General features: G+C 36.5%; 2 protein-coding genes across 2 annotated transcripts; one reads left to right on the top strand and one right to left on the bottom strand.

Moving 5' to 3' along the window:
* The first annotated feature begins 212 nt into the window (after window positions 1–212).
* LOC114475795 (trafficking regulator of GLUT4 1-like) lies at window positions 213–2,196 on the top strand. The gene is made up of 3 exons (XM_028466902.1): window positions 213–985; window positions 1,158–1,284; window positions 1,379–2,196. Exons 1-3 carry the CDS (start codon window positions 560–562, stop codon window positions 1,387–1,389), a joined length of 564 nt encoding a protein of 187 aa, XP_028322703.1. The 5' UTR covers window positions 213–559; the 3' UTR covers window positions 1,390–2,196.
* Window positions 2,197–2,884: 688 nt separating this feature from the next.
* On the bottom strand, window positions 2,885–15,099 carry LOC114475629 (Golgi SNAP receptor complex member 1-like). Its single transcript, XM_028466613.1, has 9 exons — window positions 15,017–15,099; window positions 13,584–13,686; window positions 13,385–13,460; window positions 12,649–12,756; window positions 12,446–12,537; window positions 6,879–6,953; window positions 4,435–4,464; window positions 3,246–3,328; window positions 2,885–3,047 (listed from the first exon to the last, which is right to left on the bottom strand). Exons 1-9 carry the CDS (start codon window positions 15,057–15,059, stop codon window positions 2,923–2,925), a joined length of 735 nt encoding a protein of 244 aa, XP_028322414.1. The 5' UTR covers window positions 15,060–15,099; the 3' UTR covers window positions 2,885–2,922.
* Between the last annotated feature and the right edge of the window lie 894 nt (window positions 15,100–15,993).

Raw genomic sequence — 15,993 nt, 5'->3', positions numbered from 1 at the left:
TCAACCGTTTAACATTAAAAATGATTTTCTGTCATTTTTACTTTCTACTGTGGGACTAATTGGATCCTCTAAAGGGCCATATTTTAACCCCCGGACCAAGAGTTTGGAATCTGCAAATGTATAACTGTTGGAGTCAGCAGCTCCTAAATGTCTTGTGGTCCAGCCTCCATATCCATCTCCTGTGCTCCATCCTTTATGCTGATACAGCTGCTGCCCCCGTGCGTAAATGGAAAGCTTTTACGCACGGCGCGCGTTCACTCCTTAAGAGGCTTATTCGTTAGTTTTGCGCCGTCACACACTTTTACTCGGTGCGCACGAAGCCATGCACTGAAGGATGCTGGTGTGGAGAGATGTGAGGGATGCGGTAATACCTCACGACATTACACAGAGGGGTGGGGGTAAAAAGGCGAGGCGTGCGTCTGGACGCACACCGACCAACTAAACGCAATAGAGACGCAGACATCAATAACATCTCGCTCATCAATAAGATATCTTGATGGCGTTAGACTGCTTAATTAAGTAGTTTATAATATCTTCATCCACGGGAAGCCACGCGGATATGATCTCCATCTTTTCACCGATGGCCATCAACACGGACGCCGCCTTTGGGAAAGACGCCCTGGGTGAGAGGGACGTCTCCCACCCCAAGGGCTTCCAGGATACGGAGAAGCTTCTGACCACCACGAACACGGAGCCCTGCAGCGGGCAGAGCAACATCAAACCCTCCGACTCGTTCTCTCTGAACATCAGGGGCAGCGTCCACTCTCTGGACGCGGACCAGAACGGGCACAGATCCCCGCTGAAGTCCGGTAGCGTGGGGCAGCTGCCGACCCCACCCAAGTCCTCGTCCCGGCTCAGTTTGGCCCCGCTGCCCTCCCCAGTGCCACCAGGGGACGCGCCCCCCTCTTACCTGTGGCTGGCCGTGCTGTCGTGCCTGTGCCCGGCCGTGCCGCTCAACATCTGCGCCCTGTGGTTCGCACATGTGGTGAGTGTTAATTTCAACTCCTCATTTCCCCTCTAAATACTGCCTTTTGTGTCATTTTCAGGGTTTGACATAAAGATATTTGAGTTTCTTCTACAAATAACTTGTTATATTGTATCTCCTCACCTCACCTCACCATTAAAGCAACTTTTTTTTCACCACATTGCTTCCACAGTCCAGATCTGTTCTCCTCACAGGAGATATTGAAGGAGCGAGGAAGTATGGGCGTCTGGTCATGGTGCTCAGCATCCTGGCGATGGTGCTGGGTGTGGCTGTCATCATCTTCATCGTGTTTACATTAGGTACGAATGGAGAAATCCACAGAACACAGCACTAACACAAGCTCCAGTGTGTTTTCTAATTCCATTTAACTTCTCCTATATGTGTGTTTCACAGAGACCCAGTGATCCAGGGGAAGGAAATAGTCTCCTTTGATCTCAGATTTGCACAGAAAAAACCCCAAAAGTAATGTCAATTTTGAAGAGGGGGGGAAAAAAGCACAAAAAGCGAGTCAAACTTAAGGGGCTCCCTGGTTTATTATTTATTTTTTGCTGTGGACGACAGGACGAGGAGGAAAGGAGGTGCAGAAAGAATAAGGCTTCTTCTTCTCTTCCTTTTTTTTTTTGGTGTCACTTTTGTCCAACATTTCCAAAGAACAAAAAACTCAGGAATCACGGATTGGAAAGTGAAAGCCTCGTGTTGTTATTGTGTGGGACTATCAGAGAGTAACTATTCATTGTCCAAAAATAGTCACAGACAATCAGTTTTAGGGGATGTTTGAATTATTAAAATAATCCAAATATTGTCATATTCTTAAAAAAAAAAAAAAAGTGTAAACTAATGCTTTGCTTTTTTGTGATTGTGGGAAACACTAAAATCCATTCATTGACACTGTTTACACATGAAACATGAAAACACCAATGTGTATTTTTTTATTTATGCCTCGTCCTCATGTGAGTTGTTGCTTATTATTAACGTGTCGACTTGAAGTGAATCGATTCCTGTTTGGAATCCACTGAAGTGTCTGGATCTCTCTGTACCTCACTATGTTTACATTATTCTTGCAAGATATCGAAAAGGGAACGTTCACCCTCTGGTTATGCATCGTGGCACTCTGATGTTCATGTTTATATACATTTATACTTGTATGACTGGTTTACTGTGCCATAGTGCTGCATGTCTGAAATAAACTTGAATGAGCATGACTGATTTGATATCAAACTCATCACCTTTATTGAAGAACTCGTGATAACAAGGTGTTGTGCATATACAAAGTAGAACAAATAGAAAATTCCCAAAATTAAACGTTTGAATATAAATAACCTTAACATTTATAAAGATAATGTTAAGTTTTCATTTACTCAGACAACTTTTTTCAGGAAATTTACTTTGATCTCCAGACATGTTTCGACTGCCAACTGTCAGCCTTCCTCAGAGGCATCTATTGATTGCTTTGATGTATCCTTACAAGTCCTTTTCTAAGGAAAGCATCTACTCATTGCTTTCACGTGTCCTTATGAGTTTTCTATGGGCGTGGCCTAGAAAGGAAGACCAACACTTGGCAGTCGAAACATTTTCCAAGAAATTAATTTTGATCTCTTTATGTTTCAACTACCAACTGTCAGTCTTCCTTTCTAGGCCACGCCCAAAAATAACTTGTAAGGATACATCAAAGCAATCAGTAGATGCCTCTAAGGAGGACTAATAGTTGGCAGTCGAAACTAACCAAGAGATCAAAGTCAATTTCCTGAAAAATTTTGTCTGAAAAAATTAACCCATAACATATTTCAAAAGTAAGACAAAATTAACCTGCTGGAAATATTTATAAAGATACCTTTTAACATCAACAATAATAAGCCTTAAATCCCTTTGTTGACCCCCCCCGATCCACATGATGACCCATGTTCTTTTTAGTCCTGGTCAGTGGGCCGAGCAGAGAGTCAATGGAAAGTGTAAAGTAACAGAAGGATGGTGCAGACACCGATCACCCCGCCTAAGATCAAAGAGTCCCGTCTCTTGCGCAAATGGATTTTCTGGATGAGGCCGTTGATAGCAGGGAAACGATCTGAGGGATGGGGGGAAAAGTGTGGTGAAGGAAAAATAATTAAGATCTGAAGCGAGCTTCCCTAGCTCCCCTTCCCTAAGTAAGAAAACGTGCAGACTAACGGCGTCTCTGTCCTGATCAACATGATCACTTTACAGATGGTGTGTTAAAATAGAAGGAGGTATAGAATATTAGATGTTAGCACTGATTAAAGGATACGGGCCAAGGTGGTGACCCTGGTTTGAATGGACTTCAGCATCCCACGCTGGAATGTGATGTTTCCTTTGGTGGCGATGGCAATGCTGGAGGAGGAACACAGAACAAGAACAGGAAAGAGATAAAATGAGATCAGTTAATTTTGTAAAAACAAGTCAATGTGTTAAGGTCACCAATAGGGAAGAAACAAGACAAAAGGACAACTTAATTTAAGCTGTTCTTTATGACAATTTTGGATTAAAAAAAAACATGAACTAAAATTTATTGTTAATAATACCAAATATAAAATAAATGTAGTATAAAAATATAAATAATACAAATAATAAAGTCAAGTACAACTTAATTTAGACTTGTTATGACAATTGAGAAAAAAAGAAAGTATTATTAATGATAAAAATAAAAACATGAACATAATAATAATACAAAGTACACAAACCAGCAAAATAAAAAAAATAAAAAAAAGTTAAGTAAATTTGGAGAGGCCTCTGGAACAACAAAACCCAAGAAGCTACAATTTAAGACAAGTTAATCTAGGAAAAGACACCGATTTCAAAATAAGACAAGAAAAAAAATTCAAGTGTATTTAACAACAGACATTTAAAGACAGTCCATGATAAAACAATATGAGACGATTTAAGATTAAACAAGACTCCTAAAACTAGGCAGTTAAACCCATTTCATAGACTATATATAAGCTCATTCTGAACAAGATGTGGAGTGGACCAAACTATATAATTAATAATTAGCAACTTTAGACTAATCGGTAACAGGTAAAAACAACTCAAATTAACACAAATGGGAATTCCTCCACCCTGCCACCCTGAAAGGAACAAGTGGGTCAGAAAATGGATGGATCGATGGTATTTGCTCCACATTCTGGTGCATGTTTCCTTTTACACATTGAAAACAACAGAAACAGAAAGAACAACAACTTACTGATGAAATAAAACATCAGAGCAATGTGTATTTACTGCAGAAAAAAGAAAATGTGCTCAAAAATTCAAAGCAAATTAAATCGGATGAGAAATCAAATGTGTTCTGGAGCTGGATTAGGAGCTAAGAATCCAGGAGCTGAGAGGGTGTGTGCATATAAAGAGCTGGACGTTGTTGTTTGATGTGTGATGATGTGTTTATAAGTGTGCTGGTTGGAGAGGGGCGAGGCTTAAAGATAAGTGGGAAGAATGAAACGTACCTTATTGCATTATCGAGAAGTCGATCTGAGCTGTGAACACAGAGGAAAAGCTGCTTGTCAGGTGAAGGGGTTTAAAACACACAAAGCTTTTCAACATAAACTCCATGTGTTTATTAGGAGTCGTAAAACAATAAAAGGCAAAAACTGTGATGTAACCGCACGGCCTGCTGAGTGTGTCCTCACGACTCAAGCACTTTGTGTGCAACAGAGGGAGGAAGTGCTGGTTAATGGAGGACTTTGGAGAACGTCGATTAATGTGTGTGATACATCTCCTCAATAAAAAGGAATACACACATGTTGGAGAAAAGGGGCGTCCCTTCACTCGCAGCTTTTCATGCAAATCAAACGTGAACGGCTCAAAGTTTAACACGACTCAATCATACGTTGTTTTTTACGTTTTTTTTTTAATAACGGACAGGAAGCACAAGTGTTGGAGGAGGAGCAGAACGTAAAAAGGACAGCAGGCTGCACCCTGTCGGGCTCAGGCTGGAGAACAAAAATCAATACGTTGCTGGTTTATGCTTCCTTCATGTGTCTGCTGCTGCCGCCCAGCACTTCCTCTGCCCAGTTCTCCCATAGGTGGAAGACGCCGTTTGTGTTGTTGTTGCACATATTCATCCATTCTGATGAAAGTGAAATAAATAATCTTAATGGTGTATTTTTAAAATGGGTCACACACATAAGGCATACCCGGCAGAAAAACACTCAATGATGGCAATCTCTGCTTATTTCTTATTATTAAATTACGTTTCCACTTTCAGTCATAGACTAAAGTATTGGAACACCTGTACTTTTTCCAGAAACTTCTTGGTCTGACACCCAACACAAAGGTTGAGTCAACTTTTATAGTTTAAACAAGCATCACATGCTTGAAATAAAATGATTTATCCCCAGTTTTAAAAGAATGTCAACAATTTTGTCAGGTCCATTTTTTTTATTTTTATTTTGTGTAAAATTACGTACATTTTACCTTTTTTTCTCTGCCTTTTTGTGTTTTCTCAACGCACAAATAGGAAATAAACACAACAAAAACCATTTGTAATTGCAACACTTTCCTGGAGAAATTCTGTATTTTCTGGAAAATTTACAGGGGTGACAATACTTGGGTCCATGACTGCATGACATCGGAGCCATTTTGAATTTCCAGTTATTGAAAAAAAAAAAAAATGTTTCAATTTCAATGTGAAACATTATTGTGGTACCAGTTACATTTTTCTTTGGTATTTGTTTTCTTCACCTTTGTTACAGTTAATGTATCTCATAGTGACAGTAAATTCTATGAATTTTACTATTTTTGTTTGAAGACACAATTTATATATTCCATGATTTGGGGCTAATTATTTTTAAAATGTAGTTTGACTTCTTCTTTCTGGGGTTCATGTTGGGGGTCGACTATAATGATAAACCTGTGGACATTTAATCATTTATCCATTAACGGCTTTTTCTCCATTAGTTCCCTAAATCAGCTAAAACTCAAAATTAGATAGAGGAAAATAAATTCAGCAGCTCGACAAAAATCTCCAAACCTCTGCTCCATAAACTCCCCCCTCCCCCGATCAATCCAAGCTCACTCAGGGACACTGGCCGATCTCCTTCAAACTCTTCAGCTAGTTAATGGCATCTTAAAGGGTTTTCTGAAGTACTTCTAATGACGCTTTATGTGCGTCGTAAATCTGGCTCAGATACGGTTTATTCCATCAGGCATGAAGGAAATGGGAAGTCTGAACTTTGCTGCTGTAAAACTCGACCACAAACTGATCCAGAGACGTGAGATCCCAACGTACATTTCCCCTCTGAGCTTTGCAGAACAAACATCTTTACCCTAACTTAGGGCTGGGAAAAAAATCGATTTAATCAATTAATTGAATTTGTAGGTAAAACCTATTTTTATTTTGCAAATTTTTTTTTCTTTTTCGCGTTCCGTCCTTGTAGGTTACCGTAGCGCGACGTGAGCCAGCCCCATCTTTGTTTACCCTTTGAGTAGGCTATATGTGTGCCACAGGCATGTTTAGTGTTTTATCCCCACTATGCTGAGATGCTAAGAGAAGAGTTAATTTTTGAAATTGTAATGTTGTATGTTATAAAATATGTAGTTATCTGATTTCTTAATCAGAAAATTTAAGCTACTGTGAAGTTCCTGTTGCACTTTTGCTTAAACCTGGATTAAAGCTTGAAATTGTTGAATGACAGATCCTCATTTACTTTTTATTTTGGTATTGTTCTATGTATTTTAACTCACAGCAATAAAGTTGCACTTTTGACAATATATCTGATGTCTGCAGTCATTTTAAGTGTATTGAAAAAAACAAAAAATCAAAAATCGAATAAAAACTTGAACTTTTCTTTCAAAAATCTGAATTTTTTTTTTTAGGCAAAATCGTCCAGCCCTACCCTAACTCAACAAAAGACACAGAACTTTGTCATCCTTAAGATGATTCTCTTACTTTCTTAGATGTTCGTGCTCCTTGAGGAAGATCTCTGTTCTTCTGTTATTCACCCCTGAGCTGCTCTTCATAGACCTGCACGAAGACAATTGAGAGAAAAGATCAAATTATGATGGCAGATACTGTAAGTGTTTTAAGGTAATGGGTGAGAAAAGTCACTTCCTGTGCTTTAATTTGTTAAGAGAAAATAGACTGAAAGACTTCAGCAACCCAGAGCAGGTCCTGTGGAGTGAGAAAAAGACTGAATTGTCCCCTGGAAATAAGGTTAAACGCTTCTTTAACCATTCACTTCTTAAAATGATATCCTTCCTGCTCAAACAATCTTTTGAAGACAGATGTGTGCGAGAAGGTCAACATCTCAAACATGCAGGACTGCCCACCTCTAGGACCGAAATTACCGACAACAGTTTCAGAAACAGGAAAAACTACTTAAATTATTAATTGAGTGGGTTTAAAAAATGTTTACAGGACAGGAGAAAGAAATATTTCTGTTGATTTGCCACCTTTGAAAGTTCTGAAAACATTTTAAGTGAGAAAGTGACCAAGTAAAACATCAACATGTGGTCATTTGATCCATAAAACTCATGGCAACATATTTCCGGTGACCTTCCACTGTGCTACTGACCAAACAAGAGCCCTATTTACACAAGTAAAACAAACTAATGGAAGATGAGAAGAGATGCCTTTGTTTGGAAGAAAGGATGTTTGATTTTTAGCTTGAAGCCAGAACCAGGGCTATATCATGGGGCGGTTGAGTATGACAAGTTTGCCCATCGTGTATACTTCAAAAATGTCCCAGTATAGTATACATCTGGGTATTTCTCGTGTACTGAATCTTTTCATTCATATGATCTAATGTGAACCACTACATAGTCATGAGTCATTGTGACGTCAAACTTAGTATAAGTAGTACATTAGTATGAATAGTACGTTAGTATGAGTAGTACATTAGTATGAATAGTACGTTAGTATGAGTAGTACATTAGTATGAATAGTACGTTAGTATGAGTAGTACATTAGTATGAATAGTACGTTAGTATGAGTAGTACGATAGTATGAGTAGTATGTTAGTATGTTAGTATGAGTAGTACAATAGTATGAGTAGTACGATAGTATGAGTAGCACGTTAGTATGAGTAGTACGTTAGTAAGAGTAGTACGTTAGTATGAGTAGTACTTTAGTATGAGGAGTACGTTAGTATGAGTAGTACGTTAGTATGAGTAGTACGATAGTATTAGTACGTTAGTATGAGTAGTACGTTAGTATTAGTACGTTAGTATGAGTAGTACGTTAGTATGAGTAGTACGTTAGTGTGAGTAGTACGTTAGTGTGAGTAGTACGTTAGTATGAGTAGTACGTTAGTATGAGTAGTACGATAGTATGGGTAGTACGTTAGTATGAGTAGTACATTAGTATGAGTAGTACGTTAGTATGAGTAGTACGTTAGTATGAGTAGTACGTTAGTATGAGTAGTACGTTAGTGTGAGTAGTACGTTAGTGTGAGTAGTACGTTAGTATGAGTAGTACGTTAGTATGGGTAGTACGTTAGTATGAGTATTACGATAGTATGAGTAGTACGTTAGTATGAGTAGTACGTTAGTGTGAGTAGTACGTTAGTGTGAGTAGTACGTTAGTATGAGTAGTACGTTAGTATGAGCAGTACGATAATATGAGTAGTACGTTAGTATGAGTAGTACGTTAGTATGAGTAGTACGTTAGTGTGAGTAGTACGTTAGTATGAGTAGTACGTTAGTATGAGTAGTACGATAGTATGAGTAGTACGTTAGTATGAGTAGTACGTTAGTGTGAGTAGTACGTTAGTATGAGTAGTACGTTAGTGTGAGTAGTACGTTAGTATGAGTAGTACGTTAGTATGAGTAGTACGTTAGTGTGAGTAGTACGTTAGTATGAGTAGTACGTTAGTATGAGTAGTACGTTAGTATGAGTAGTACGTTAGTATGAGTAGTACGTTAGTGTGAGTAGTACGTTAGTATGAGTAGTACGATAGTATGAGTAGTACGTTAGTATGAGTAGTACGTTAGTGTGAGTAGTACGTTAGTATGAGTAGTACGTTAGTGTGAGTATGACATTTCGAACACATCCTCAATGTCCATTAATGTGACAAAATATAAACATTAGGCCAGAAAAAGGATTAAAAATTTAAATAAATATGAAATATTAAATATTTCATATTTTTATCCTTTACAGCAAGATAATCAATAGAGATTTAGTGTAACATCACGCGTGGTTCATTATGTGTTAAGTTTCTATTAAAAACATCAGATTCAGACACTTTGCTGCTGATCTAACCCTTTTTAAATCACTTTGATTGTGTCTAATTTTGTGGTTTAACTCTATGCTTTTGAGTGACGCGTGGATGCTGTGTGTACTTCCTGTCTTAGAGCTTGTGGTGATCAGCTTAAATCTGACCATCAGGGATCATTCACTTCTTTTTTTTTTTGACTGCTCATCAAATCAATTCATCATCCATTAGCTCCCTGTTGGCTGCCACGGCCCATTAGCTGTTTCAATACAATCTCTCCGCTCCCCTGTGAATACATTTAATAATCAGTCAATGTCACGTCACGATGACACCTCCGCCTCTCCCTCCCTCTGTCTTTTTCTCCCATAAGCATTTCTGTGTATCAGACAGACAGGATGAAACCACTCTCTCTCTCTGCTCAGCCTGAATGAAAGCTCTGCGGTTTGATTTACTGTAGAAGGCACTTAAGAATGTCGTCCCAGGAGGAAGACAGAAGGGCACTGATGAGAGTCAATGCACACAGGCAGGAGGAGGGGGTGGGATGGAGGGATGCCCCCTAATTCGAGGATGAAACATGATTGATCGAAGGCATAGAGGGTGATAAAGGGTGGGGAAGTGCGAGAACTCACTGAACATTTCTGCCTCCTGCTGGATGTTTGATATGAAAAAAGGAAATTACAATGAACTAAAACATTTCAGTGAGAGTCCAGTAAAAAAAACAGGAACAGGAACATTCCATGAAATTTACAGGGGAACTTGTGCTCTGGGAAATTTAAAAATATGAACTTTTACTGTGAATTATTTATTGGAATTTACAGAAGCGTATTGCATTCACTTGAAGGAAAAACATTCTGTTTTTTTCTGAATAAATTATTTTTTGGTTTGTTTTTTAGGCATTTTTTTTTTTTCTTCAGTTTTTCAGACAAATCTTTTTTCGGAGAAATCTTTTACCTGTTTTTCAGAGTAATTTTCTTTCTGAGTTATCGAGATACTTGGAAATCCCGCGAGTACTTTTATTTATATATTTATTTCGAGCAATCGAATACAGTAGTATGTGTACACACATTTTTCAATTTGTAGCTAAATTGGCTAATGACACATAAATATTGTAGATACAGAATTGCACCAGAATTAGCAAGTAGCTCATTTACATCTGCAGTCCCCGGACAGGTAGACAAGATAGAATACAGGACAATTCATCAAAACAATAAAATAAAGATACAACAGCATGATAAAGTTATGAGTGCAATAAAATGTAATTCATCAACTTACACCATTTGTATAGATAACAATGCAGTCTAAATAACCGGATAATAAATTTGTAATCTGTGCAAAATAGTGATAGGAAAGATTTAACACCATTAAAACTGTTTAAGGATCTGGCCCTGAGTAAGGTTCAGTAGTGCACAATGAGGTGCTTGATTATGGTGACAATGTGTTATATCCACATATTGTTGAGCTGAAGCTCAGAAATGGATCAGAACTCCACTTCCCAGAGTGCACCTGTCGGAGGAAACACCTGATCACTGAGTTAGAGCACCTGTGAGAAGCTCAGTTGTTCAAACAAAGAAGAAAAACACTCCACGTTCATCAATATATTCAATCCAAAGACGCCAATGGTTGGTGAAATGTTTATTTACTGTCTTGGTTTTTGAAACTCTGCTTAATTTGGACGTTTTGTTTAATTTATTTAGCAATATAACATTGCAGCATTAATTTAATTGATTTGTGTTGAGTGGGTTTACGCTAAAGCATGTGTCAAACTCGAGGCCCGGGGGCCAATTCTGGCCCTTTAGAGCAGTGTTTCTCAAATGTGGGTACGCGATGGCACTACAGAGGGAACTTGATGAGAGAGAGGGGGGAAAATTAACAAATTAAATCATTGAAAATATGGGTGCATAATTGTTATTTTTAGTAAAATATGGTCATCATACTAAACATTACCAGCAACTCACAAAATGACAACAAAAACACACAAAATAAGAGAAAAATATACTGAATAATAGAAAGAACAGATAAACAACAACAAAATACACAAAATGACACCAAAAACAGAGAAAAATACACAAGATCACTACAAAATGCACGAAAAACTGAAAAATACAACCAAACAACACCAAAAAAAACACACACAGAGAGAGAATAATATAAATAGTACCAACAACACCCAACGACAGCAAATAACACACAAAATAAAGGAAAACATACTGAATAATAAAAAGGACAGACAACCAACAACAAAATACACAAAATGACACCAAAACACACAAAATCATGATAGAAATGATCTCCATTAGAACGTTCTAATGTTCTAGTCGGACAAAGGGGTTACTTGGATTCAGAAATAACAGAATAAGAGGATTCACCAATTTAATGAAACGCTACAATATTTTTGTGGAGTAGCAGTTTTGCTTTGTTTATATCACATGAATTCAGTCATTTTTAATTGTAAATTGTAAAAAGAACAATTCCACATAATTCCTCTAAATTACACAAAAATTGGTTACAAAATCTAAATTTTTTTAAGTGAAGATCCGGCAGGGACTGATATTAAAAACTATTGCACAATTGACATTAAAATTGTTCTTTTAACCACCTTAAAACTGTGGCCCACTTGAGATCAAAGTAGTCCATATTTGGCCCCTGAACTAAAATGAGTGTGACACCCCTGCACTAAGGCAACATTTGATTTAGTTTGGAAAATTAAAAGTATAAAATACAATATGATAATCCAATAATCTGTTAATTGTTAAAACTGTTACTAAATGAGGAACATTTATGTTATAATATTTTTTCTTTGTCATATAAAAAGACTGTTAAAATGTTTAGGATATTAACTTTGTTTCGGTCTTTAAAGGTTTACAACCTAATGATTGGAAAGACAAACCAAGTGATGGAATTTGAGTTGTCCTCGTGTCCTTTAGAGGTTGTACAAGAGGTGGAATAGACACACAAATATTAGCATTTATTAAAAAGAATACAAATAAAACATTAGATTTCACCCAGGTTTGCAAATTCCTGGGAATTTTCAAAGTTGGAAATTTTCCATGTGAATTCATAGAAGCAGACCTGCCATCTAAAGCACATTCTAGTGACGGATTGTGTTTCGTTTTAATGACAAACTTTTACATCACATTTGTTCTTATCACAGAATAAGTGTTGCACAAGTAGAATGTACAAACACCAGCATAACCATCAGCTTCAAGGTTAGCCAGTCACAAACGGATTATTGCATCAATATCAGTAATTATGCTGCATTTAAAAACATACACATCTTTACAGATTAAAGATTTTTTTTACTTACTCAATGTCTCGGTGTACGGAGCCCAGCAGGTCCTCTCGCTCTCTCAGACTGAAGAAGTTCATTTTAGTTTTGTGGTATTCCCGAGTGTAATCCTGCACCAGTAACACACCGTTAACATTCATAAAACACACACAAGCTAGACCTAAGAGTTATACATGCTGAAATAATTCACATACTGTATTTCACTTTTCTTGCTGCTTTACCTGCAAAATGTCTCTGTGTCTCTGTAAGGTATGTGTCATAGCAGCGCCGTATGAGAAAGTTCCAGTTGTGCTCGTGTATTCTGCCATTTTATCATTGACTGCTGAAAGCTGACAAAACACGAGTAAATTTAAATGATTCCATCATATGAGACAATTTCACATGTTGTAAAAGAAACTGAAAGCCAGGCAATACTTTTCACTGTGGAAGGAAATTCATACAATGGAAAAAAAGGAGATATGCACTAGAGCTGGGCGATATGAACCAAAACTCATGTCTCAATATTTTTTCTCAAAATGGCAATATACAATATTAATCTCAATATATTTAACTCAAAGTCATACCAGAAAGACAATTCTGAGTTAAATTTTCTGATAAAAATGCCACACAGGCTCATTTATTAACAAACAGCTGCACAATATGTGTTTTTGGATTTTTCTCCTCTAAGGGACAGCACGTGTGAGTGAGTTCTGTTGTGTGGTTCGTGGGACTTTCATGCTGTTCAGAAAAGTAATTAACGAGTATTTTAAAAAATAAGCTATAAAATATATATCTCTGAAAGGTGAAAAAATGGTAAAGGACACTGTTTGGCTGTACGCTTTGAATAATATTAAATACTTGTAAGATGTGATTTGTACTGTGTGATTGTATACATAAAAAAAATTATAGATACATCTATAGGTGATATTGTCATTTTTTATATCACCAAAATAGAAAATTCGAATTTCTCCCCCTTACTGTTGCCAAGAGTTGCTCCAGCTCCGTCGTCATGACAACAAGCATGTTGTCATGTGATGAACCGTAGGAATCTGACCTAAGACAAGGGCAGAGATTTTCAGCCTGTTTGCACATCTTCTAAATAAATAAATAAAGATTAGAGGGACATTGAGAACGAAAACATGCACAAAATAGTTTTATCAACACAGATGTTTCTAACCTCGGTCTCGAGCTCTCACTGCTGTAACTGGTGCAGAGCTTACTGAAGGAAACCAGCTTAAGGTCCAGCTCATTCTCCACCTTTCTCGCTTGTTTACGCAAATCTGATAAATAAATTAAAAAAAAGAAGTAAAAGACAACATTTAGTAAAACTGTGTCAAATAACCAACATATACTATTTGTTTCCCTGTTAAACAGTATTGATGGAATCAAAAGCCAGATGCATAACATTTCTACTGTCGTCATTTGTTGTTTGCTGCTCATTGTAACCATCCCTCGCACTAATAATGCCATGGTTCCAAAAGTGGATTCATAGTTAGCTATAGTGGACTATAAAAAACCATCTATTAAAAATTATGTTAAGTTTTGTTTATTCAAACAAGGTTTTTCAGGAAATGTGTATATAATTTTTAATCTTTTTATCTAGATGAGAATGTCCTGAAAAACCTCTGAATAAACAAAACCTCAACTTAACATACTCTTCAAAAAGAAGACAAAATGAATCTATCTATATATATATATATATATATATATATATATATATATACATGTTTTAAAGTTAACACCATATAATCGATCAGACTGCTAAAAACTTTTTAAGGGAATTTCTACAGTAAAAAATTATATGCTTTGATTTTAGCTTTCGACTATTAATAAAATTTAATATTTTTATATTTTTACTATTGTATTTTTTATTTTTTCCCTACTATATATATATATCCTTTCTGTATTTATATTTAGCTTTCTTTCTGGCTTGCTCTTCGTGTCTTTGGATGCTATAACATGTTAATTTTCCCACTGTGGGATAAAATAAAGTAAAAGTAATAAAGTAAAATTACCCTCAGAAAAAGGGTTCTGATAGGTTCTACTATGAGTGTCTCAATCCAATAGTGCTTAAGCTTCCACTTTGCTTACAACACTTTCTCTGTCATTATTATGATATAAAAGTAAATTACACCCAAATATCTGAATAAATGCTTTGCAGTTGACTATCTACGAATCTATAAGCGATATTTAAAATATTTTTCTTCTTTTGGTTCTTAAAAAAAAAAAAAAAAACTGATTTAAAATGTACTATAAATATAAACAAGTCAAAGTTCTCCTTTATGGTGTTATTTAGATTTTTAATGGCCTGATTATTGTGATCCAGCCCACATAAGATCACAACTGTCTCCAATAAATCATTCGTATTAGTAATAGTATTTATATCTGCAAACAGGAAAATCAGATCTCACAACTTTTCAACAGGCTAACTTGTTGTTAGCTGCTAACAAGTTAGCTTTAAATCTGACAATTTTATATCAAACCCACGGATTTATGTTTAATACCATTACACAGTCGGCAAACTCTCAACCAGTTCGTATCATTGAACTATGTTTGAAATGTGCGCACAGCAGGAATTTAAAAACACAGACTGTAAATGACAACATCTACCTTCCCAGTAGTTGCCACTGGACGCCATGTTTGTTGTTGACATGTCATCAGCCGTAAAGCAGAGTCTACTGTCGCAATTGAGCTCACAGCGGCCTCTAGCGGTAGATGCTCGCAATGATTTCCGTTTCAAAACGCTTTGTTTTTTGGGATTTAACCTCATTCATACCACAATGGTTTACATTCAATAACTATTATTAACTTTTTGCACGAGAAGTAATTTAAATAATAGAATAAATCTATTTAAATAGAGGAAAATACTGTGATCACGTCTGTTGTTAACCTACCAGTCTTTTTAAAGCTTTAGATCAAGTGTCAAACTCAAGGTCTGGGGGCCTCAAATTAAAGCATCAAATTAGGCCGGCTCGAGAAATAAAAATGACAACAAAAAAAAAGAACATGAAACATTTTGTAAGTTATCTCAGTCCCTCCAAATACAAAAAATAATTAAAAAAAACTGAAATCCACAATTTTTGCAGAGCTCAGTTTTCCACTTTATATATCACATGACGGCAGTCATTTTAAATCTCAAATTGTTGAAAGAACTCTCAATTTTTTCAAAATCTGGCAAATGTTCCTAATTTTTCCACAAATGTCCCCAGATTTGCAAAATCTGGCAGTTTTTCCTCACATTTTTCCACAAAATTTCCAGAGATTTGCAAAATATGGGAAATTTGGGACCTATTATAGGCTACTCATCACATACTTTATGATTTATATATTGTTTATACGTGGAAGTACAAACCAGGGTACATTAATGTTGAATTTGCTCTTTTCCCCATCAAAAAGACCTGTGGCCCACTTTAGCTCAAACTGCTCTGTATTTGGCCCCTGAACTACAATCAGTTTGACACCCCTGCTTTAGATCATTTCACATGGTTTTGTTGATATTTCATGTGTCGTGTGATGAACACTGTTTATATTCTTTATTTGATTACAAAATTGCTAAGCCTGAAAATAATATTAACATTGTAAATTTC

This window comes from Gouania willdenowi, chromosome 14 (genome assembly GCF_900634775.1).
Source record: "Gouania willdenowi chromosome 14, fGouWil2.1, whole genome shotgun sequence".
NCBI lineage: Eukaryota > Metazoa > Chordata > Actinopteri > Blenniiformes > Gobiesocidae > Gouania > Gouania willdenowi.
Note: the sequence above shows the minus strand (reverse complement) of the source record. Positions and strands in the feature narration are given on the sequence as shown.

Bases quoted from the DNA above. Each gene is read 5' to 3' on its own strand.
- LOC114475795 (XM_028466902.1), top strand. From the start codon at position 560: ATGATCTCCATCTTTTCACCGATGGCCATCAACACGGACGCCGCCTTT. The intron at 986-1,157 runs GTGAGTGTTAAT...TTGCTTCCACAG, and splicing joins CCCTGTGGTTCGCACATGTG to TCCAGATCTGTTCTCCTCAC.
- LOC114475629 (XM_028466613.1), bottom strand. From the start codon at position 15,059: ATGTCAACAACAAACATGGCGTCCAGTGGCAACTACTGGGAAG. The intron at 13,687-15,016 runs GTAGATGTTGTC...TTTATTTATCAG, and splicing joins CAGTGGCAACTACTGGGAAG to ATTTGCGTAAACAAGCGAGA. The intron at 3,048-3,245 runs GTATCCTTTAAT...CCCATCCCTCAG, and splicing joins CAGGGTCACCACCTTGGCCC to ATCGTTTCCCTGCTATCAAC.